The 26,941-nt window shown below is 43.7% G+C and overlaps 1 protein-coding gene across 1 annotated transcript in view; it reads left to right on the top strand.

Annotated features, from left to right (window-relative positions):
* The first annotated feature begins 17,437 nt into the window (after positions 1-17,437).
* LOC126263590 (uncharacterized) overlaps positions 17,438-26,941 on the top strand; it is a 96,229-nt gene continuing 86,725 nt past the window's right edge. The window contains exon 1 of the mRNA XM_049960683.1: positions 17,438-17,500. Coding sequence (XP_049816640.1) covers positions 17,438-17,500 — 63 coding nt within the window. The remainder of the gene's footprint in view (positions 17,501-26,941) is intronic.

The following is a 26,941-nucleotide window of genomic DNA, read 5'->3' as shown; positions in this document are numbered from 1 at the left end:
CATCTGCAGCAGTGACGCAACGAACTGTTACAAATCGGTTACTTCAAGGGCAGTTTTGAGCCAATCGCCTTGCATGTGCATTCCACGGACCCCAAACCACCGCCATTTGCGACCTCGGCGGTGTCAAGTGAGAACTCAGTGGAGGGCAGGGTGGACCTCTGTTGTGTTTTCTGAAGCAGGCTGGTTGTGCCTCGGGGTTAGAAGGAGGCCAGTTGAGGACCCGCAACCAACCTATCTACGCACTAGGGACTCTGGACCTACGCCTGGAATTATGGTCGGGGCTGCGATTCGTGTGACAGCAGGTTCACTCTCGTGGTTGTCCCACGCACAGGGACCGCAAATCTGTACGTCAGTCTGGTGATTCGATCTGCAGTCTTGCCACCCGCCATTCATAAACAGCATTCCAGGGGGTGATTTCCAACAGGATAACAGTCGCCCACATACCACTGTTGTAACCCAACCTTCTGTACTGAGTGTCGATACGAGGCCATGGCCTCCCTCGGGTCGAGCACATATGGGACATCGTAGGACGACACCTCCAGAGTCGTTTAGGCAGCCGGCACCTGTACAAAACAGGGCATGCCCGTCTGCATGCTTGGTTTAAACATTCTGACAGTTACACCGTATATCAACGTACCAACATTTCACATCTGCAATGGCTTATCTCACGCACCTGCGATTTTCCATTGTTAATCACTTAAATACGTTACCTAGAGAAATGTCCACCCGAAATTTCATTAAAGTACATTAATTATTTTTTGGATGATGACTCTCCTAAGAGTCGAGAGACGCATTTTGTCTGACGTTTTACCAGTAATCTGAAAGTTCGTCTTTGCGTTATGTAGCTAATGTCAGCCCAAACAAATAGTCCCAAGCAGATCTCCCACGTAGTTCTCAGTTTCGGCGGGAAGTTCAAAATGGTTCAAATGGCTCTTAGCACTATGCGATTAAACTTATGAGGTCATCAGTCCCCTAGAACTTAGAACTACTTAAACCTAACTAACCTAAGGACATCACACACATCTATGCCCGAGGCAGGATTCGAACCTGCGACCGTAGCGGTCGCGCAGTTCCGGACTGAAGCACCTAGAACTGTTCGGCCACACCGGCCGGCTCGACGGAAAGTGCCCGGTTGTTTCTCGTTACAAAGCAAATGATTTTAAGCGGAATTTTACGTTCACATTCGATACAGCAGTTCAAGATTAATCTACTGCGATATTCGTTTTACTGGTGCTTTAAAAGGCATAGTAAAACGCGAAGAATAACCAATACGCCAGCAGTGAAAGCACTGTCCTGGCCCGCGCTCACTTCTACCGCCAAGCATGCAGCGTTACTGAGTCTCAGCTGGATAGCCGTCTATCCTTCGTGTTTTACAGTCCCTTTCGATACATACTGATAAAACGAATATCGCAGTATTCTAATCTTTAAAAATATTTTAATTTTGTTTGTAACGAGAAACAATCCTACGCTTTCCGTCGACACAGGACCTCGCATGCAGGACGTTAAGAGAACTATTTATCCTGGCTGGCTGACGACCTCCAGGAAATGCAGTCTGTGTAGGGTGGAAATGAAGTCCATTGCTTCTTGACAGAGCGTAGGGGACGTTGCGGGAGGCCCGCACCGCTGTACTAGACAAGGTCCTAATCGAGGTGGTTTGCCGTTGCCTTCCTCCGACCGTAATGGTGATGAATGATGATGATGAAGACTACACAACAACACACAGTCATCTCGGAGCAGATGAAAATTCCTGACCCCGCCCGGAATCGAGCCCGGGACCCTGTACTCGGGAAACGAGAACGCTACCGCGAGACCACTGTGGTACTGTGTACTGTGAAACAAAAAAATGACGTGTCATGAAGAAATTATGCTTGTAGGTCACAAACTGATATTCATACAGGTCTCGATGAAAATACGAAACCGTAAATTTTGGCAGCCGATGGGTACTTGTGTGATGTTACAGCACAATTATACCGCGCTGCTGGCAAGGACACTAAACAGGGGACATATCGATACCTGTGCCTAAAGTCTTTGCTAATTTCATTCCGTATACGCAGTTGGACAGTAACTATGCCTCGCAGACAGGCGCATGTTCAGTATACTGATATGTCAGCATTTGAGATAGGACGCGTAGTTAGGATCGAAGAAGCCGTTAGGAGCAATCGGCGATACGGTCGACATTTGAATAGGAGCGGTGCTACTATTGTTTATGTTGTCAGGAATAGCTGAATCACGGCTTAACACAGCGTCAAGAAGGAACTAGTCGATGAAGAGGGACAACAGAACGAAAGGACCGAGCAGTCGTCAGAGGGGCGCTCAGAACCCTTGATTCATTATCATCTTCGAACCGACGTGCAACCGGCGCTTCTGTGTCCGTCAGGACCATTAATAGGCGGCTCATAGAAAGGGGCGCCGATTACCTTGACCTCTATACACCGACAAGACCGTTTGCAATGGTGTCAGGTACGTTAGGCCTAGAATCTCATTTGATGGAGAAGAGTTGGCTTCATTGATGAACCCCGCTTCGAACTGATCCCCGATAACCAGTGAAGACGCGTCTGGAGGCTCACCACCCACCCCCACTGTCGCCCAGTATACGGCCCGACATTCAGCAGTGATGGACTGGGTGCCACTTCATTGGATAGTAGGACATCTCCCTACAGCACAGCGCTATGTCGACGATATTCTGCGCCCAGTTTTGTTGCCTTTCATGGCAAGCTGTCTTGTCCGTACATTTCAGCAAGACAAAGCGTCCCTGCAGATACGGCGAGAGTTTCTACTGTTTATCTTCGTATTTACCAAACTCTACCTCGCCGGATTTCTGCCGCATTGAGAAATTTGGAACACTATGGGTAGGGTCCAATCAACTCGGGACCTTGTTAACCTAACGCACCAGTTCTTTTTTTTTTAATTAGTTGTTTGTCTGTACCTCTACATCACATCTACCGATTTCCGTTCCATGCGGATAATGTTTTCGTTGTGTGCCGTTTTTTGCCTTAGAATGTATTTTTTGCCAGAACGTACAAAAGAAACGATCCATCAACAGTACATTACAACATGAATTGGCTGGCTAATTTCCGGAATGATTTTGGTCGTTCCCAGTTCCACAGATACTTAAAACAAAGATGCACGAAAATTCTTAGCTCAATGTGGAAAGCATTTGATATTTATTATAGTAAATCTAAAAGAACCAAATGCTTTATATGTAAAGTATTCTAAGCAGTAAGAAAATCTGTAGTCCAAAAATAGTGTGATAAAATTGCGTTACTAAAACAGTTAAGAATTTTTTGAAATAGTTCAATAATCAATAAATCTATAAATTCTTGTTTTAAACATTTCTCAACGCTAACAGTGACGTCGAGATTATTTTAATGGTATGGTGGAACGAACAAAATATACTAATGATGATCCAGGCAAAAAATTTTATTTTATTTATTGGTAATAATTTTAGACCATCTGCCCATTTTAAATTTTGAATTGCATTTTATTGTATTCAGTTCCATAAAATTTCAAATAATGAGACGTGCCGAGGTTATGAACCAGCAACAAGTCAATAAATATAATTAACTTCTTGTTATAATACGCTAATTTAATTCATTATGAGGAATTTTCAATGGTTCCAGAATACCTAACTGTTTACACATGCGTATTCTGATATGGTAATGTCTGACATCTTTCTAGCTGAATATGTGTTTTACTCCAGGAGTGAATATGTGTTAATGTTTCATTAACATACGGTTGTTTACGATTAGAGATGTTTTCCTCATAGTTCTGACAGCAAGTTGTCGTCTTCCTTTTTCTTCAGATGTGCCAACGAAGGAGCAGGTACCAGTTTCAATTCCTTTGTTGCTGTTCTTTTCTTTTCCTTCAGTACTCCTTCATCTATTCACTATGGGTTTTGTTCCTGTCTTCTGACGACTTCACACAAGAAGTCTTCTACCCTGGAACCCTTCCATATTAAATACTTTCCCCTTAAACATTCTCTTTCAGTAGCTTCATCAGATGCTATGTTATTACTTTTTACTAACTCCTTCTTTACTTCATGGATCCAACTTCTTATCGACCTCTTACCCTACAAATACTTGGAGACAGCTTTGATTAATCCGCTGTCTTGCGTTCGATATAAATGTCCAAAAAATACTATTCTTTTGTCATTGCTTCCGATGTATTTTCTATGTTTCGAAAAATTTCACCATTAGTACGTAACTCCAACCTTCCATACCTTTTTGTGGGCCCAATATTTTACTAGTGATTCGCCTTTCTGTTGTTTATAATTTATAGAAATTATAGTTTAATGCCAGACATTCACTTGGATATAGGCATTATGGCATCACTAGTGTACTGTAATGCCTTATTTTTACATTTTCAGCCAGGCATCCTTTGATGTAAATGTCTTTGTTTATACCATATGTATGTGTCCTTTCCTCTATAACTGCCTTTCCCAGACCATTTTCATAGATTATCAGCCCAGAACAGTTATATTTCTTAACGTTTTCGGTTTGGCTAATATCTGTTTTCTGAAATTGTATTGTGTTTTTAATGTTTGTGCAATTTTTTTTTTCTAAAGAAATTCTTAAGCTGCTCCTACTGGCTATTTCTTCAAAAAGGTTAATTTGTGCTGTAGTAGATGTCACATTTTCAAAAAGGAATTGCAAAATCATCAGAAAATTCGAGACAACTTATTGTAATATTTTAGTTCTTCTTACCACTCTTATCGGTGAAGCCTTACATTCACTCACTATTTTTTCCTAAAACACAATGAAAAAGAATTGGTGACAGGCCATCATTTTGCCATGCACCTGTGTTTATTTCGAAATACTGAGATATTTCTCCAAAAAATTGCAGCATATGGATTGGTTCTGGTCAGTGAAGAAGCTGATCAGAATACACCAAAGTGCCAAAAAAACTGGTAAAGGCACGAGTATTCAAATACAAAGATATGTAAACAGGTAGAATACGGCGCTGCGACCGGCAAAGCCGACCTAAGACAACAAGTGTCTGGCGCAGTTGTTAGATCGGTTACTGCTGCTACAATGGCAGGTTATCACTATTTAAGTGAGTTTGAGAGTGGTGTTATAGTCGGCGCACGAGCGATGGGCCACAGCATCTCCGAGATATCGATAAAGGGGGGAATTTCACGAGTGATTTTTTTAAATTTATTTGCTATCAGTTTAACTGTAATTTCAGAGAGGTAATGATCAGAAGCAAGGTCACTACTCCTTTTCCTTTCCAGTCATAACTTTGTTAACTAATACTAACAATTAATTCATGTCATGTCTTTGTAAGTGACTGATAACCACTCGGGTCTTCTGTTAAGCTTAACAATGAATTGTGTTTGCATACATTTGATTATTTATCAGTTGTTTGCCCTCTGCTATGGCTTATTGGAGATCAAAGTTGACTTAAAAATACGTGAAACAAAATTTGTTGTAATTATTAATGCTAGTAATTTTTGTGTAGTTGTCTATTGTTGTATTTCTGTTGTTTTGATTATATAGCCCTTCGTGGAAAAGCTTTCGAGTATCCAGTTGTTATATCTGACAACAAATAGTGGGTATATGCAGCAGCTTACATTCTTTTGACGATTTAGCGACATGTTAGTTTCTCAAATCCAATTACTGATATTAACTTTTCCTGGCTCGTTAAACCCTCATAATTATAATATTTTGATTTAAGACCTTCATAGCGACGAATAATAACATAAATTGCGATACCCTAGTAGCACTATCACTTTTAAGTATATTACTATTTTCTGTACCTATCAAGAAGATACTCCAATTTACACTTTTCTCTGAAATTTCGACTTTCGGCAATAATTTTCTGTATATTACTACACTTTGTTTCGATAAAGATATGCTGAATACAGTGGGTAAAATGATATTAGTAATCGTCGCCTGACGTGAAATAATAGAATCTTTTAATAAAATTTAAAGTAATGGACTTCGTAAATTAATAAGAATGATTTAAATATTCTTACTTTCTTGCACTCTGAAAGCAAGATAGTTCATGTTAAGGCATATCACACAAATCACATCAGACAAGCGACCTCTATTTTACTTGGCAACTGCTTTCAGTATCGGCAATGGTACTAGACAATGATTTTCAAAGAAAAGCCGCGATATATTGTACTAGGCCAAGCGTACAAAACCGAGGGGAAAGATAGTACTAGATCTTTTTTCCTACTTATAAGACAGTGAATACTGAAAGTTTCGTGAAAAAAAAACGAATATTTTTGAACAAACGTAACATTAATTGGTCATAGTGTAAACTGATCAATGGTAAGCCCTAGCACAATTCGGTAAGATTTTTGCACGTAATAGTATACAGTTTTCGTGTACGGGATATAATCAGTCTATACGTAGCAACAACTATCCTTTCACAGCTGGTAACGGTATGGTATTATTATGCTAGAGTGCTTATAAGGATGTGAATTACCTATCTCCTATTTGCTTAATTATGCCTTTTATAAGTTTGCATAAAAGCAAAGAAAATTGTATATGCATAAAGGTCACGTATCGTATTTTAAATGAAATCTGAACATTTAGCATCTGAATCGTTTAATGTAAACTTCATCCATTTCGGTTTATATTTTAGCCTCACCCATTCAGTACCGTACAGTATACTATATAGTAATGTGGAAGTAGATCTTTCTCGTTTTAAAACTGAAAATTACGAACAGGTAGGTCTCTCCATCATTTCAGGTGTTGGCTTCTAGCTAATTATTCTTCTAAATATTTTGTTACAAATAAGATGAAAACTTGATTCAGTTTACAATTAAGTTACTAATAACGCCGTACGTCGTTCCATCATTTAATGGTTTCTTGTAAGTACTCTAAACTGACAAAAAATTCGATCGAGTAAAATATTTTTGTTACAGGTAAATATTGCCTGTTAACAACACAAACTCTCCAGTGGCTCGACAGTGGTCCCTGCTACAACAATAAATTTGCTCTTGACTCTGCACCGAGCACTAAAGGTATTTCCACAAAACCTTTTCAGAACCAAAGACGGAAACCAGTCGCAATAGCTATGGTTCTGCCTAAGCCAACTGCTTCGCACCAGGGTTTGACCGGAGCGAACACCGATTGTCTTCTCTATTCCGTACACCACTAATAACTGAATTTGAGTTGTTACCGACGAAATGATCAGTTTACGACCATTAACGGTTTCCCACCCAAATTTCCTTGACTAATACGGGACACGCAACTGACCAATAAAGTGAGTTTAATTCAACTACCACCTAGTAAGCGAACTGTGTACAACAACGGAAAAAACGCAGCATTGAAAGTAGAGAAACCAAATTTTGAGAATACGATTGTCTAGTAAACATACTTAAGTGATTAATATTGCAAGATCACAGGTTAATGTAACTGCGATTTAAGCCATTGCACATGTGAAATGTTGCTAGATAATAAACGATGTAACAGCCTGAATGTTTAATGCAGCCGTGCATACAAGCTTGTGTGTCCTAAAGGTGTCGGGTGTCAGTTTCAGGGATGGAGTTCCATGTCTGTTACACGTGTTCCGTCAATATAGGGACGGTTACTGCTGTTTGTGTATGACGCTGGAATTTTCGTTCGATGATAACCATATGTGCTCGATTGGAGAGAGATCTGGTGATCGGTCAGGCGAAGGCAACATGTCGAGACTCTGTAGAACACTTTGGGTTACAACAGAGGTATGTGGGAGATCGTTATCCTGTTGGAAATCACCCACTGGAATGCTGCTCATGAACAGCAAGACGACAGGTCGAATCAACAGGGTGCGTGGGATAGCCATGAGAGCGATCCTGCTGTCATACGAAATCGCACCCCTGACCATAATTCCAGGTGTCTAGCACGCAGGTTCGTTGCACGCCCTCAGCTGGCCTCCTATCCAGCACACGGCCGTCAGTGGAACTGAGCCAGAATCAACTTTAAACGGACAGACTCCCACCCTGCCCTCCAATGAGCTACTGTCTGACCACCACTGAAGTCGCAAATTGTGGTGATTTGGGGTCCGTGGATTGCACGCTTCAGGGCGTCTGTCTCGGAGCTGTCCTTGAAGTAATCATTTTGTAACAGTTCGTTGCGACATTGTAGTGCCAACGACTGTTGAAATTCCTGCAGCAGATGCAGTACGATGTGTCAGAGCCATACGCCGAACAAAATGGTCACTTAGTTCCCGGTGCCCGTTCGGAGCCCGGTCTTCTTCCGACCGGTGACCGTCAGTGCCAGCAAACATATACAGTTTCTACATTCGTGTCAAGTGTTTCTGAAGTATCGAAGAAGGAACATCCGGATTCTCGTAGCCCTGTTACACGAACTTGTTCATAGTGTGGTGCTGATCAAGACGTCTCGGTCACCTTGGACGAATTCTTGACTACTTACCACGGCCAGTGGCAAAGATGACTAACGTTCACGACCATTACAGTGTATGTTTAAAGCAAACCTGATTTGCATCGTAATAGTAGCGGTACGAGCGCAACTCATCTGGGACTGGCGTGATATTTCAATGGACGTTATCTTTCAAACGTAGAAACGCGCCTACTTGACTTTCGTTTATGGCACACGATTCCTTCTCGGTGTTGTGATTTTCTTCCGTGAATATGTATATACACCGGGTGATCAAAAAGTCAGTACAGATTTGAAAAAATAATTCACGGAATAATGTAGATAGAGAGGTACAAATTGACACACATGCTTAGAATGACATGGGGTTTTATTAGAACCAAAAAAATACAAAAGTTCAAAAAAGTCCGACAGATGGCACTTCATCTGATCAGAATAGCAATAATTAGCATAACAAAGTAAGACAAAGCAAAGCTGATGTTCTTTACAGCAAATGCTCAATATGTCCACCATCATTCCTCAACAATAGCTGTAGTCGAGGAATAATGTTGTGAACAGCACTGTAAAGCATGTCCGGAGTTATGGTGAGGCATTGGCGTCGGATGTTGTTTTTCAGCATCCCTAGAGATGTCGGTCGATCACGATACGCTTGCGACTTCAGGTAACCCCAAAGCCAATAATAGCACGGACTGAGGTCTGGGGACCTGGGAGTCCAAGCATGACGAAAGTGGCGGCTGAGCACACGATCATCACCAAACGACGCACGCAAGAGATCTTTCACGCGTGTAGTAATATGGCGTGGAGCGCCATCGTGCATAAACATCATACGTTCCAGCAGGTGTTTATCAGCCAGGCTGGGGATGATGCGATTCTGTAACATATCGGCGTACCTCTCACCCGTCACGGTAGGAGTTACAAAACGAGAATCATGCATTTCCTAGATGAAAAAAGGTCCGATAACGGTAGATGTGGTAAATCCAACCCGTACCGTGACTTTCTCGTCGTGCAATGGAGTTTCCACGACAGTTCTAGGATTATCGGTAACCCAAATTTTGCAGTTGTGGGCGTTGACAGACCTTCGGAGCGTGAAATGAGCTTCTTCGGTCCACAACACGTTTGTCAACCAAGCGTCATCTTCCGCCATTTTTTGAAACGCCCACCCCGCAAATGCTCTCTGTTTCACTAAATCGCCAGGTAACAGTTCATGATGCCGATGGATTTTGTGCGGATAACATCGGAGGGTACGCCTAAATGCCAACCAAACAGTAGTGTATGGAATGCCGGTGCGACGTGCGACTACACGAGCGCTGACTTCACCGTGCATAGACGAACCCGGTACAGTCTCAATATCTTCCTGAACTGTCCCAGCAGCATTACGGCTTGTGGTCGGTCGGACACTACGGGGTCTATCGTCTAAACAACCCGTGGCTTCGAACTTCGAAATCATTCTCGCCACAGCTGCATTTGTCGACGGACCTTTACCCAGTCGAATCCCCTTCCTATGGCGATAGGATCGTAACGCTAAACTAGCACATTCCCCATTCTGATAATACAGCTTCACTAAAGGCGCCTTTTCGGGTAACGTCAACATGCTGCGACTGCTTGCGCATCTGATTCTCTCTTTCATTACAGCTCCTTTTATACACGATTGTCAAGCGCAGTCACTGATGTTTTGCTGTCCAGCGCCATCTGTCGGACATTTTGTGAACTCTTTTTTTGTGTTCTAATAAAACCCCATGTCATTCCAAGCATGTGTGTCAATTTTTACCTCTCTATCTACATTATTCCGTGGTTTATTAAGTTCTCAAATTTATACTGACTTTTTTGATCACCCAGTACGTTGGAACAGCTTAACATTTGCAATAGGTAAAAATGCTCTAACCTGAGGTGAGAAATATTCAGTTACTACTTTAAGCGATTCTCTACAGTTACCTCACTCATTTGGTACCCAACTCTACCGTCATCTGTCTTCGAATTCCTTGAAGTACTTGCCCTCATGTAACTGCCTTATGTAACCACCATCATGCAGCTGCCTGATGCCGCTTCCATCATGTGACGCCATTCAGCCCATACGAAAGCGCAGGGACCATTAAAATTCGGCAGACGAACTGTGTTACTAGTACTTTTAAACACTTACATAACTGTATTAGATAACCATCGTGGAAGTGTGCAGGTGCCGGCTCTGAGGTAGTACCCTCGTGTGCTAAACTTACGGATGAAAGTGGCTTTCCCATGATCAGTCAGTGACAAACAGCGTAGCTCGTGTAACTGAAAGTAATACGCAATGAGATGAACAGAAATTAAACTTTAAGCGGCCAAGTCTTAGAATCCAGCACATTACTATTCAACGTTACTGCGACTCTGTACTCCGTCCCCACGTCGCCTTTCCAGGCGCGCATTCGACCCTGAACTACTCCTTATTGGTGAAAATGCGCGGCCCCATCGAAGTGAGCGGGAGGAGGAGCTCTTGGAAGGAGATGATATTCGTCTTATGGGCCGACCTGGCAGTTCCCTCGACTTAAATTCCTCCGATCGCGAGTGGGATGCGTTTTGGGAGGGATGGGGGGGGGGGGGGGGAGGGGGGAAAACGACCATCCGGCAGTTGTCAACCACGCGGGTGGACCAATGGAATAAATCGTGGTGAATTCAGTGTAATTATTGTCTTTGAATAAAGGTGTCGTTCCTGTTCGTCTCATTGGGTATTTATTTCAGTTACTTTCTCTTCGGCACTGTACTGTAGCAGTTATTTCTATGTATTGCTAAGTTTCATCGAGCTGTGTTACGTGGCAGCGACACCTCAGATGAGAGTCACATTCATCCTTGTGTTTTGCACATGAGTGTGGTATACTCTTTGCCACCACGGAGTTTCTGCTTAGCTGCCCACCCTCGCCACCAACAGTTTGTGACATCTTCTCCTTTCCTTTCATCTACATCATATTTTGCACCAACGTTTACATCAAGAAATCAAAAGAAAACCACGCTCAGCGTGCAGCAAATAAGAGTGGTCCGGAGAACATTTCCTGGGTACAAAGAAAGAGTACTAACGTGACTGTAGCAGATGCTGAAAGTGACCACCGTTCACCTCATGGCACTTTTCTGCCTTGGTCAACAAGCTGATGAAGGCGGATCGAAGCTGGACTACTGGAATTGCTGCCATCTCATCAGAAATGTTTTGCTGCAGTTCTTGAAGATTGTGAGAGTTGTTGTAATATACCTTAGACTTGAGGGCTTTCCACACAAAGTAATCACACATTGCCAGATCAGGTGACCTGGATGGCCAAATATTGCCTCGACCAGACTGACCTCTGCTAACACCTCCATCCGGCGTGAAGATTGTGTAAATATGCTCCGAGATACAGCCAGCTGTATGGGCAGTTGCTCCAGTCTGTTGAAAGTAAATGTCGATCTTTTCCTCCTCCGTTAATGCTGCCACAAATTGTTTCAAAATGTCTGAGCCATTTTTATTTGCCCCACACTGTAGATACTCAATTCACATACAGGATAATTCCTTGATGCTACAGAGTTTTAGGAATGATGGGAAAGGGTGTGTGCGTGAATTTGAAGTAAGAAATACTCGTCGAGAAACGACTGCGCCGAATGTTATAACGGGTAATAGTTCTTATATCCCTGACAGTGGATTACATGTACCGGTACCGTTGCTGCTAAGAGAGTAGTGTAGACAACCTTCACAGGTGGTAAGAAGGACCAAACAAAACAAGATGTCCAATTAACATTGGCTCTAAATCGCATAGCTTAAGAGCTATGGGAACGTTTTCAGTAGAAGACATGTTTGACAGTGACCGTAATGGACAAGTCTTCATAGCTCTTAAGGTAGACATTCTAGAGCTCTAGTTTACTAGACATTTCTTTCTTGTTTTGGTCCATAATACCACGTCTGAAAGTTGCCTACCCATCATTCTTCGGAACATAAGTACCGGTGCATGTATTCCACTACACAGGTATCAGAACGATTTTCGCTTATAATTTTCGACTCGGTATTTCCGCATCAGGGCCCCTTATCCGAAATTGATGCGTTTTACCCTTCTCCACCATCGCTAAAAATTTGTAACATCACGGAATCACGCTGTATGTATCCTTATCCACGTACAGTTCATTGTTAAATACGTTTGAGTGACGACGTTTCTCGTGAGACGTACAACGCAAAATTTGGAACGTTACATGTTTCTGAGCAGCAAATATATTTTTCACAAGCCGTGAAATTTGTCAAATATGCTGTGTAGACTACGAGAACTCAGAAGCCTTTGGAGTGCTCACATTCTGGCAGCGTGCTCTCGTTTCTGCTTACAGGATACCGGCGATGAGTGACAGCTACAGCTTCGTCTCTCCGACGCGTGAGCAGGTGGAAATCATCAGACAGCAACTGGGGACAGACGAGGAAGACATCAAGAGGACCATCGCGTCTCTGAGAGCCTGGCTCAAGACGCAACCGCATCTGCCCGACGAGATAGGTCAATCAGATTTCTGACTATTCGACTTTATTCTAAATTCTCCAACACTAATTTCGAATTCAGAGTTGATTCCTCAGACTACTACTGCGTTCTTTAACTTCTAATATATCGTTTCCAAATAATGGTGTTACAGTAGTGAATTAATCAATCCAGTCTTGGTGGGGAGAATGTGCTTATGCAGGATTATGCAGCTGCCCCTACCGATGCTGTTTTATGCAACCCGCAATTCTGTATCTGGCCATCAAAAATCACGCGCGAGATTATCGCATTCTCTCACTTGCTACGTGCTAGTTATTAGCACTACAGGAAAAAACGATCAGAGTCTTTCTGTAGGAAATTTAATGTAGCTAAATTTCGTACTGAGACACGTTTTCGCTGGAGGGCACGGTTTCCAAGTTATTCAAGAAAAACGTACGAATATGACTTTCAAACGCACTTTCACCCACACACTCATCCCTCTCTAGTCCGGATATCTGTAATGTTGTTCATGACACTCCTTCGCACCACTGTGCAAAAATTTGCGAATTCGCGAACTACTCCCGATATTCGATCTTTTTTTGTCTCTATTGATTGTGCTATTACGCTACCAGCCTAGTCGGCTATTTCGTTAACACTTAATCGTGCTTGTGAGGATAATAAAAGAAAAACGACTTTTGTAAACATTACGCTAAAACTTATTACGTTAGCAATACGATCCAAAACTTTACAAGCACTGTAGTTTCGTAGTCAGTGGGCATGACAAGTTCAACGATGTAATTGCTTATTATATGCTGTTAAATTTCTCAAAAGTGTTGGCTAAAATTTACACAGACGTAAAGTTTATAATTTTTTAATGTTCAACTAAGCCAGTGGCGTAATAAGGCCAGTCAAGACTAAAGATGCTCGATTGTCGGGAAAATACTCGTGAAATCGCAAATTTTTGTACAGTGGTAGGAGGGAATGCCGTGAACAACACACTAGAAATACTGACCGGTGGGAGCTGAGTGTAGGAGTGGGGGTGTATCTGAAGGCCACATTTGTGCGTTTTTCTTTAATAACTCGAAAACTACGGCCTCCGACGAGAGCATATCCCAGTACAAAATTTTACTACGTCCAATTCCCTATAGAAAACGGTCCAGTTCACTTTTTCTGTAGAACTAATAGCAAGCGCGTACCGAGCGAAAGTTCATGAAAACCTCGAGCGTGGTGTTTTAAGGCCAGATAAAACATTGCAGGTAACATAAAACATCGGTAGGGACAGATGAATCACCCTGTATGAACAGGATGCGTCGTTTGAGATGGCTACAACGTTCATTTTTTTATGTACACTGAACTGATATAGGCATGCATATTCAAATACTGAGACATGTAAACAGGCAGAATACGGCGCTGTGGTCGGCAAGGCCTGCATAAGACAAGTTTCTGGCACAGTTGCTATATCGGTTACTGCTGCTACAGTAGCAGGTTATCACGATTTAAGTGAGTTTGCACAAGCAATGGGACACAGCATCTTCGACGACCACTTCACAAGTGTACCGCGAACATCAGAAATCCGGTGAAAAATCATATCTCCGACATCGCTGCGGCGGGAAAAAGATCCTGCAAGGACGGGACCAACGACAACTGAATCGTTCAACGTGACAGAAGAGCAACCCTCCTGCAAATTGCTGCAGATTTCAGTGCTGGTCCATCAACAAGTGCAGCGTTCCAAACTTTCAACGAAACATCATCGATATGGGATTTCGGAACCGAAGGCCCACTCGTGTACCCTTGATGACTGCATGATACAAAGCTTTACGCGTCGCCTGGGCCAGTCAACACCGACATTGGACTGTTGATGACTGAAAACATGTTGCCTGGTCGGACGAGTGTCGTTTCAAATTGTGTCGAGTGGATGGACATGTAGGGGTATGGAGACAACCTCATGCCTCCATGGACCCTGCATGTCAGCAGGGGACTGATCAAGCTGTTAGAGGTTGTGTAATGGTGTGGGGCGTGTGCTGATATGTGACCCCTGATACGTCAAGATACGCCTGTGACAGGTGATACGTACGTAAGCATCCTGTCCATAGTCGAGTCCATACCACGTCGTGTTGCGGCACTTCTGCATACTTGTGGGGCCCTACACGATATTAGACACGTGTACCAGTTTCTTTGGCTCTTCAGCGTAATTTTCATTATATAAGTAGATCTTGCTGTTCGAGCAATGACCAACTGTGGAGTCAGGAGTTTTTGAGCCGAATACGAGACGAGTTTCTAGTGAAGCAGAGAGAGTCCCAATTGGGAATATTCTGGAGAAGATTTCTGTTGTAACATTTACCAGAAAAACCAAGGAAAACCTGCCGAAAACCTTGGACAGAACCGGAAAATGGAACTACTTTTCAGTAATTCTGGGACATTATGTCCCAGACAAAAATTGATTATGTATGAACACAGTAACATGGATCAATCTCTGACCACGTGTGGTGTACCTGTGTCGCTGTCATGTATTACGGGTCTGATTTCATGCACAAACTTCTTGATCTGTCAGCTGTCTGCAAGAGGCTCACACACACCACTTGAAGGCTGAAATCCTCTAAACAGTGCAGCTGATTTCCGCGATGGCTTCCAGCACTAGCACGGCATTCTTACGTGAGTTCCAATGTCGATCCCCTACGTCAAAGGTTCTCCATAGTACCAATGTAAATAATAATATCGAAAGTTTCTCTGAATCAAAGTGCGGATACCACAGTATAGCAGGTGGTTGTAATTAAGGTGCAGCTACTCAAAGAGGTCCATTGTGGGCTGTAATTATTCTATGGCAGTGAAGGATGGCAGATGTCCTAATGCGTTAATGTGGAACTGATTTGCGCTGGAAAAAAATTCCAATTTTGGCCATCAGTTGCTAATCGGCGCTGTGAATGCAAAGAAGACATATAGAAATGTATGCGTATGTCATGGATTGGGAATGAGACGTGGGCAGGAAAGGTCGAACGAGTGAGAAGGGTTTAATGTCGATTTTATTATAAACTGCCACTTACACAATTTGTTCAGTGTGAGTACCAGAGATGTGTTACATGCCACGCATGTGGAAAATTTCTGGATATAACACGTCATGGAAGCTTGCATTAGACAGGTCTTTCATTGGGTGAGCGGCATGGCATGTTGCCCATCTTGCATGAAAACATTCGTTTCCACTCAGTTGCGCTATTCCAAAGTAGGACTCATACGCTGTACACGGGGGTCTCGATAATTTGCAGACGTCACGGGTGACATGACAATCTCTGGATATATTCACTTCAAAGAACAGATCGAGAACAAAGATGTTTATGAATCGACACCACTCAGCCACATTCGGCGAGTGAAACGGCTCTTACTACACAATACGCAGTTTTGAAAGTAGCACAAATTCGGCAGTTCTGTGTACAATGCAGCGTAAACCGTTGCTCATCACTCCACAAAATAGTGTCCAGCCACATGTCATCAGCTTCGATCCTCAGCAGAAACTAGGGAGAGAATTAAAAACGTTTCTGCAGATCACATCTATTTTTTTTTCCTTTGTAGAGAAAAAAAAGCTTAGAAATGTTGAGAATGTAACCGTATGTACAAATTAATTTGCAACATGTTCCATGCGCTGTTGACCATGGGATGGACAATTCCTGTGACTCTGACCACCCAGGGCACTTACTGCATGGTCAGTTACAGAAACAACAACCTTGTCAATAACTTCCATTGGGATATGACGCCTTCCTCTTCCAGGTGCCACTCCAACGTCACCCACGTTTTCGCACATCGTTATCATCTTATTTAAACCATTTAATGACATTGATCCTCTCCTCAGACCTTTCCGCCAGTGATACCCCGTCAGTGCAACACTGTAATTGTCACCATTCACGTAAATACTTTCACTAACATGGTCAGTCTCTCTTCTCGATAGCCATACTCTTCACTCACGTTGTGGCTTGTCAAGTGACGGCGTGGATATCATACCGTCTTAAAACTGCGTACAACGGCTGATTTACCTCTGGTGACTGAAACTGGAACTAATTTTTTTCGCGCATTAATCGATTCCACATTGATGCATTTAAATATCCACCAAATTTCACTGTCATACGAGAAATACAGCCTTCATTGGACCTCCATGAGCAGCCGTACTTTAGTTATAACTGCCCAGTTCCAGGATGATCGTTTCTGACCCAGGAGGGCATGTGCAAGACGATAGTTCGCGTTCCACCAATGCCACAGCGAGCATGGCATTCAGAGGGCTCAATTAACAATAACAGCCTTTATTCTGCAATTCGTCTGACGTGGTTGGTCAAGCTATGCAGCAGCGGCCATCTCACGTTGTCACACAGAGCGACGTCATTGTCTCGTGGCAGTGCGAGTACACCAACTACGAGTGCTGCCTCGGCGGAACGGCACCAGCAGTTGCAGCCTTGCAGATATGCAAGGCTGTTGTCACGCGTTCAGCAGGCGACGGCGTAGCCGGGGCAGCCTGCCACCCCAAGCAGATGAACAGACACTTGGACACACGTGTGTCAATCCTGGACGACTCAGACGCACCCAGTGTGCCGATTGACGACAAGAGGACTTCTCTTGGCGGCACCACGTCGAAACCCAAAACAGTCAGGTCTGTGGCTGAGTGGTGCTGCTGCTAAACATAGTTCAAGCTGCTTGGCCAACATGGGACCCACAGCATGTATAGAGGAAGACACGGCATCAGATCCAACCAAGGACAAGGTGCTGGTAGGTTGATTAGAGAGCATATACACTCCTGGAAATGGAAAAAACAACACATTGACACCGGTGTGTCAGACCCACCATACTTGCTCCGGACACTGCGAGAGGGCTGTACAAGCAATGATCACACGCACGGCACAGCGGACACACCAGGAACCGCGGTGTTGGCCGTCGAATGGCGCTAGCTGCGCAGCATTTGTGCACCGCCGCCGTCAGTGTCAGCCAGTTTGCCGTGGCATTCGGAGCTCCATCGCAGTCTTTAACACAGCATGCCGCGACAGCGTGGACGTGAACCGTATGTGCAGTTGACGGACTTTGAGCGAGGGCGTATAGTGGGCATGCGGGAGGCCGGGTGGACGTACCGCCGAATTGCTCAACACGTGGGGCGTGAGGTCTCCACAGTACATCGATGTTGTCGCCAGTGGTCGGCGGAAGGTGCACGTGCCCGTCGACCTGGGACCGGACCGCAGCGACGCACGGATGCACGCCAAGACCGTAGGATCCTACGCAGTGCCGTAGGGGACCGCACCGCCACTTCCCAGCAAATTAGGGACACTGTTGCTCCTGGGGTATCGGCGAGGACCATTCGCAACCGTCTCCATGAAGCTGGGCTACGGTCCCGCACACCGTTAGGCCGTCTTCCGCTCACGCCCCAACATCGTGCAGCCCGCCTCCAGTGGTGTCGCGACAGGCGCGAATGGAGGGACGAATGGAGACGTGTCGTCTTCAGCGATGAGAGTCGCTTCTGCCTTGGTGCCAATGATGGTCGTATGCGTGTTTGGCGCCGTGCAGGTGAGCGCCACAATCAGGACTGCATACGACCGAGGCACACAGGGCCAGCACCCGGCATCATGGTGTGGGGAGCGATCTCCTACACTGGCCGTACACCACTGGTGATCGTCGAGGGGACACTGAATAGTGCACGGTACATCCAAACCATCATCGAACCAATCGTTCTACCATTCCTAGACCGGCAAGGGAACTTGCTGTTCCAACAGGACAATGCACGTCCGCATGTATCCCGTGCCACCCAACGTGCTCTAGAAGGTGTAAATCAACTACCCTGGCCAGCAAGATCTCCGGATCTGTCCCCCATTGAGCATGTTTGGGACTGGATGAAGCGTCGTCTCACGCGGTCTGCACGTCCAGCACAACGCTGGTCCAACTGAGGCGCCAGGTGGAAATGGCATGGCAAGCCGTTCCACAGGACTACATCCAGCATCTCTACGATCGTCTCCATGGGAGAATAGCAGCCTGCATTGCTGCGAAAGGTGGATATACACTGTACTAGTGCCGACATTGTGCATGCTCTGTTGCCTGTGTCTATGTGCCTGTGGTTCTGTCAGTGTGATCATGTGATGTATCTGACCCCAGGAATGTGTCAATAAAGTTTCCCCTACCTCGGACAATGAATTCACGGTGTTCTTATTTCAATTTCCAGGAGTGTATAATCTGCACAGGTATGTTGCGAAAGGGCCCCATCTCTGGTCAATTAGGCGACCACGACAGTGGGGCGTTCTGCCACACTATGTGGAAATTCAGATGGCTCTGAACACTATGGGACTTAAGATCTGCGGTCATCAGTCCCCTAGAACTTAGAACTACTTAAACCTAACTAACGTAAGGACATCACACACATCCATGCCCGAGGCAGGATTCGAACCTGCGACCATAGCAGTCACGCGGTTCCGGACTGAATCGCCTAGAACCGCTCGGCCACCGCGGCCGGCTGGAATTTCAGCCATGCTGCACCAGCAATACTGAAAGCTGTTACTGCAACACTCCTCCTCCATTAGGAAGATTCAGTCCAATGATTTCCACACAGCTGTTAAATCTGTGAACACTTGCAATAACATAGCACTGTTGAGATTTTCTTACTCTTATACTTACAATTTCAACAGCAATTGTCTCCCCTCTGTCTGCACTCTGTCACATGGCGTATGCATACAGGTGCACGTCAAACTGCTTATAGCCTGGATGTGATCCATTCTGCCCATATGTAATTGACTGCTGATTTGGGTGGGTTGCTGGTTGGTGGACATAGGATATACACTATGGGATTACGGGTAAGGTGGTTCCTGAGGACGTATACCTATTACCAAGATCTTGTGCTGATTCCTGCTGCAGTATTGCCAGATATGTTGAAACATCTGTTCCACACTAAAGTGCCCCTTCTGTGCGGCTATAACTCGTGGACAGAACTGACTATGGTGTGTTCTATGGTATTATTCAGGAAGGTCAGATTCTTATCTGATAGTTCTTTGTAAAGGATTATCAGGTAAGTAAGCAGTGAATACGTCAAGTTCAGAGCCATAGCCCATGTTATTATTGCTGAAAGCGAAAATCTTATACCCGAGATATCACACTTTGTACCATTCCATAGCATAGTACTGTCTCATAGTTCTAAGTGTTCTGTCCCCATGAACGTCCCTGCTTCTGGGTCATATATCGAGTACACCCAGTGAGGACCTGACTTCTGGAAGTATGGTTGTGCTGCGGGGATACCTTCTGGTCATTCTTCTGCACCAACCCCTCTCGGAAAGAAAACTCTATTGTTTGGGTCTCTGTGACAGTTTGGACTGCTATAACCTTTTTACTGATACACCATGCGCCAGCTGTTAGTTACTTCCTCTCCCACCATTCCATCTAAATATCTAACCTCAAAATATATCTGTACCTCATTCACAGGATAATCACACAACAAAATAAACATACGTCATCCTCTGTCTTCTGAAGTTAATTCCAAAACAAAAACCCTGATATTACTTCACTAACAACATATCAGAAGCAATTTCAATACACATACATGATATCCTCCAGTAAACTGTTAACATAGCACAAGAAAGAAATTCATCCTCACATTCCAACCAAAAAATAAATATCTCAAGAAAATAGATATAAATAAGAAGATTATTGAACAAAACCCCCAATCATTTGTAGATCATTCGCTTCACACTGTCTCATTTCTACACTACATGATTAAAAAATGCAGCTAAGAAACCCAGAAAAATTTTATATTAGCTTAGCCCAAGGTCTTGATGCACTTGCGGAGTGTGCAGGACTGTTTCTCTCCACTTGCTGTGTTATCTTCCACTTTCTATCTCCTCACACCTTTTTGGAGCTGGCATTGGTAATGCTGATGAAGAGTTGGCGTGCCCTGAAATGGATGAATACAGCCAACATAAGCAACTGTTGTACTACGTAGTAATTTGTAGCTTCACATTCAGTGGTGAGATCATCAGTTGCTTCATACAGACATTGATAAAGAGTGAACAATTGTTTTGTCTTCTGCTTTGAAATGTGTGTTGTTAACATGACCTTCTGTCCTACATGGTATTCAGATATCCAAGAAATCCCTCGCTCCATACATTTCTGACGTTTCAGGAGCTTTGTATTCACTTTTTGTACTCGATTCAACACCTTCCATAAAGTTATTTCAAAATTCTTTACCGATTCCCAGTTTTTCCTAATTTATATTTGACTACCTCTAATGGCAGTGCTATCTTCCCACCATATACCACCTTGTATGATGTTAGTCCCGTACTTTTCTGCACCTTAGAATTATATGCTTTGACAACATATGATAACAGCCTATCCCAATTATTATGATGACTATTTACATAATGACTTAACATCACTCCTATTCTTTGATGAACTCTCTCTGTTCACCCATTCACTTGCAAATGTAATCTAAATGTTCTTAACTCACAACTTCATAATAAACAACAAAAATGCGTCATTAACTTTGACTTGACACTGGTACACTAATGTATAATCAGCTTCTCTGAAATTTCAACTACCAATTATTTACCATGGCGTGAGAGACTGCGTTGGCTTGCTGACTTGGGGTAGCCACAACTAACCCATAGCGCAAACAGAGATAAGTTTTCATACGCATTTAGCAATTTCATGTAGGCATTTACCTAGAATAACCTGAGCTATCAGTGCCAATAATTTCAATTAACTTATTAACCTACAGTAATATTTGCACTCGAATACACTGTTGGCTCAGTTCAGTCCACTGTGTGCACGGAACACAGTTCTTCACATGCTGTCCCACATCCTGCTTACAGGTTCACTACGTTACTGTTCAACCACAATTTGTTCTGTTGTTCTTCCTCCCACATTGTGTGCTATGTGATCATGTGATTGTCTCAATACTTCACGCCACAATGCAGCTACAACAACAACAAAAGGTCTGAGTCATATTTTCTTACCTAACGCTCTCTTAAGCAGATGAAATGTGAATGCATTGCAAATAGATTATTCTTCGCAACTGCCTGCAGTTTCTGTCACTCTTTGCAACAACAATATGACTGAGGCCATCTACATACCTGTGGATATTTCCAAGTCGATGGGTTACCTCAAACTCAGAATTGGTATGTTGCAGTGACCATTGTGTTAATCTGCTAAATTGACCTTCCTGCCGTCAGCGCCACTTTAATATTGCGTTGTCCACTATTACAGTACACTTCCTACCACGTAGATAGCATCGAAAGTACGTAATGCCATAAGACGTTACCACAAATATCCAAAGCAGTAACCGACCGAGCAACTGCACCAGAGTCTTGTTGCCTGACATAGGCGTTGCCGACCGCAGATCCGTATTCTGCTTGTTTACGTCTCTCAGTATTTGAATACGCGTGCCTATACCAGTTTCTTCGGCGCTTCAGTGTATGTACAGACACCAACATTATTTAGCAACGAGTCTTGCGAAGAAGGATTTTGAGTTGGTTGCCATAACGACCAATACCAACATAGGAAGTTCACAGTTTGCAGTGCTTGTAACAACACTATTAATATACGACACTCATCGAGTGATAGTATTTATTGTTCATAAACTGATGTAATGACTGTGTAACAGCGAAAAAACGTGAATCCGGTTCACTGTAAGGCCTGTCTGAAAGTCTGTGAATTGCTAGTTACCTAATGGCGTTGACCCTCCATTCATCGCCGGCAGAAGGTTCTCTGCTTATTGGTAGTCTATTCCCTCTTTTCCTTTTTGTCGCTCACCTCGCTGCAGGGAAGCGTCACCCATGACGTAGTGGTGTATGGCCGGGGCGCGGTGTACTACCTTGAAAGTGAACGCCAGGGAAAGTGAATTCCGAGGATGTGCGGATATGCGGCCGATCTCTGTGTGAGAAGTCTGACTGCGGTTTCGCTCGCCTGCGCACGAGCAAAACAAGTGCTGTCCCACTTACACACCTGACTTACATGCGTGTCTCTAGAAGTCAAGTGTGTGTCTCACCCACAGGTGCATGCTTGTGTCACTGCTCCCTTAAACAATTTAGAAAGGAAATAAATATACTTTAAACAAAATAATAACTACACGCAACAGAAGCTTTACATTCTGCGTACTCTATATAGACTCTAAATTCGTACTGATGATGAAAACGACAAAATTCCTTAAAAATTTTAATAATTGAAAGGAAAGAGCCTTCTTATCATGTGGCCTCAGTGGACAATTTTTGCGTTATAAGATGGTTAATAGCTTCCACTCATTTAAATAAACTGAACAAATGTAAAGGAAACATTCATGTTTATACCTTCCATTTAAGGAATTTAAGCTTTAATGAAGATTAAAACTTTGTTATTTGACACATGAAATCATATCATTGATAGTAAGATGCTAACTACCGATAGAATGATAGGGTCATATAAGAAATGTTATTAACACAACAATTCTAACTCTTCTCTAGCTTTACTCTTACAAATCAAACAAAGTTTCCATTACACGCACTCCATTTACCCCTATTTAAGCAAAATACAGAGATCCATACTTCCTGGTATCCTTATATGATCATTTCCTTGGCCCTAGTTCCTGTACGTTACCATAACCTCCTGTGAGTATAACATTTAGGTGTCTCCTTCTTTTATTAGCTCTCTCAGGTTTATTGTTTGAACAATTTCTGCGTCGTCGTCTGCAACATTTCCAAACCTGAAAACACAAGAAATGGGTAGAGAATAGGATAACGAATAAATCAGAAGCATCTTCACCTTCGCGAAAGTCCTTCAAGATGAAGAAGAGACATATTATATCATTCCATACTTACGTCAACTCTACCTCATCTTTTGCTCTTTCTCGTTACGTACCAGGGTATTTCCTTTCATACAGTTCCACTTGATGAAAACGTGGGTATCCCTTCTCTACAAGCGTTTTACCTCAAGTATTGCCTGGATTGATTATGTTTCTTCCTGTGAACAGTACACACAATTTAAATCTACATATTAACTTTGACGAGCTCACTTACTGCTTGAAAATGGAGCACTAAAAGATAACAACGTACCATAAACATACAGCGCCCCTTTGCTACTCTACACACATCCATAAAAAATCGGCATTAATGGTTCTCTCTCTGCTGCCGCAAAGTTCTCACAGTGGTGCTCTCTTGGCAATCAAACATAAAAACACAACAATTAGCGCGGCTGCGCTACTGATTCATAACGGAACAACGTATGTAAAACCATCCTCGATGGTACATTCCTTCGCTGCAAACAATACCCTTGCGATCGCCAGATAACTATACTGTTCACCCGAAGTTACAATAAAACTGTACTATGAGCTATTCCACTACGCAGTTTTCCTTCATGAAGGTTCTTATCTTTACCTAAGATCCTTTTCGTCATGAAAAGGGGTCATGGCATAAAAGTTGTCCATTAACTTATACGGGACTTTGACTTGTAAGACGCTTCTTTTCCAACTGCCCAATCGCATGGCTTACGTTCATTCCTTAACCCACATGTTTAAATTCTTTTAATATGTAACCATTATCCAGGGAATAGAATTGATGGTTTATGTACTGGCTTCCTGCGCGAATTTTAGTTATTTTCATCTACCCGAAACTTTTACACATACACTGAAAAACCAAAACATTATTACCACTGCCCACCGTCACGTTCGATGTTGCGCGGTCGCGATGTCGGCATGTGACTCGGTAACAAAAGTATGTAAGCACAGCAGACACAATGGGGGACCAACCTATCAAAGATATGAGCTGCACATTGGAAAATCCATTGATAAAAATGGCTCTGAGCACTATGGGACTTAACTGCTGAGTTCATCAGTCCCCTAGAACTTAGAACTTCTTAAACCTAACTAACCTAAGGACATCACACACATCCACGCCCCAGGCAGGATTCGAACCTGCGACCGTAGCGGTCTCGCGGTTCGAGACTGTAGCGCTTAGAACCGCTCGGCCACTCCGGCCGGCGAAAATCCATTGAGATATGTGACTTTGACAAAGGACAGATTATTACTACACAGAGCTTGTTAATGAGTATCTCGAAAACGGCGAATATGGTCGAATGTTCACGTGCTACTGTCGTGAGCATCTACAGATAGAGGTAGAAGAACAGTGGAACTACCACTGGGCGGTAATTGGTTGGACGTCCACGACTTTTCTCAGAACGTGTGTTCGGTGGCTTGTCTGCCCTGTGAAGTAGGATAGATGGTGATCTGGGGCATCTGTGCCGAAAGAGCACAGTGCTGGTGGACGCACAACTGTTTCGGAGCACACCGTTCATTGTACACTGTTGAACACGGAGCTCTGCGGCAGACCACCCCTACGTGTTCACCTGTTGACCCAATGACATCGTTAATTGCGATTTCAGTGGGCGCAGGACTATCGGGATTCGACTGTCGACCAATAGAAGCGTGTCATCTCTTCGGGTGAATCATATTTTCGCTACACTAGGTTAGATGGTCGTTTCCACATACGCCGTCGTCGAGGTGAACAAACGTACATCGAAACGTGCAGCGCGCCACAGATGCAGGCTGGTAGGAGCAGTGTTATGCTACGGGAGACATTCTCCTGCGCTTGTATGGGGCCTGTGGTAGTAATGGAGGATACGCTGACAGCTGAGGACCACTTGCATCCCTTCATGCCCGATGTCTTCCCTAGCGGCGATGTCATCTTCTGGCAGTGAAATGGTCCATGTCCCGGAGCCAGAACCGTGCTACAGTGGTTTGCGGATCATTATAGTGGATTCATGTTGATTCTCGGCGTCCAAGTTCTCCTGATGCGAACCCAATGAAACCCATCTGGGTCGCTATCGGGTGCCATCACCACGTACACAAATCAGTGGCTCGATACTTACGCGAATTACATGACCTGTGCATAGACATCTAATGCCACATTTCTCCACAAACCTGCCAACAATCTGTCGGGTCCCTGATAGGCAGAGTCAGTGATATATTTCGTTCCAAGGACAGACAAACAAGTCATTATGCAGATGGTCATAATGTTTGGGTTTACCACTGTATCTCACTATGTCTCATAGGGAGAAGTGTTTTATAGTTCTCACTGTACTCTTATGTACTCATCACCTTGGTTACATTGTTCAAATGCATGACAGTGCAAAAATTTTCCAGCTTACCTTGTTATGTGGCTACTCCACAAATCTCTTCATTAAATAGCACATTCCTCTCCTGAACTCATGTGAGATAACACTATCGATTTTCTTACACGAATAATTACGGAACTAATGTAACGTATCCTTTGGTAACAAGGAGCGCACAAACCATTTGTTAGTGTCAAACAACGTGCCCCATAGCTCGTCTTCATCGTCGCTTTGAAGCGGGTCAACTTGCGCACAACAACACACTTATCAAACTTGGAATTTACCCTTAAGTCTCTGTTGACACGTATTCATCGCTGTTGAAGTCATCTTCCTCTTCCACTGGCAATGACAAAAATTCACTACTCCACTCTTTGGCGTGCCAAAACACATCATACGTCTTGCAGGCGTCGCAAGGGTGTCCAGAGGTCTTCGTATTCGTCACCTTCATCTGACTCTCCATGTTCAACCTATCGACAACGTCACTCTTTTCTGCCGTTATGCCGGTTTGTAGGGCATTAACGGACAGGTTCTGTTGGCATCCTTTTTGTTTGTCGATTGACGCAGCGTCTTCTATCTCAGCAATGCGCGCACCTTAATCGAGCAGTACCGAGCCTGCGTCAGTGACGATCACTACAACTAGCATCTCATGGTGTTCGGTACCCGGATTGTCGATGAGAAATAATTTACGTTACCGCTCTCTGGCACATACCAGAACGAATCGCTGTTCTGGATACAGAACCACATTATAAAATTTCAGGAAATCTGTTCCGAATATCGCCTCAACAGCCAGATTAAGCAAAATAAGAGAATTTGCGCTGAGGGAGTGCGACTGACACACGAAGTCCGTTCTAACTTGCTCCTTAACTTCCGCGCATTTCCCATTCATGCGACACGGAAACTCAAGTTCGGCAATTGCCTTTTACTATCGCATTGTTTGTATGTTCCCTAATCTAGGAGCGAGGCTTAGCTCCAAAGTCACGAATACAGTGTGCATCCCCTTTCCCTAAAGTAATTTCATTGACTGGATATGTAAGGTCCTCTGTTCGGTTGTCGAAATGGCTGACTCCCTCCGCCAACGTCTTTCTCAAATCGTTACAGTTCAACATT

Source organism: Schistocerca nitens, chromosome 6 (assembly GCF_023898315.1).
Source record: "Schistocerca nitens isolate TAMUIC-IGC-003100 chromosome 6, iqSchNite1.1, whole genome shotgun sequence".
NCBI lineage: Eukaryota > Metazoa > Arthropoda > Insecta > Orthoptera > Acrididae > Schistocerca > Schistocerca nitens.
Note: the sequence above shows the minus strand (reverse complement) of the source record. Positions and strands in the feature narration are given on the sequence as shown.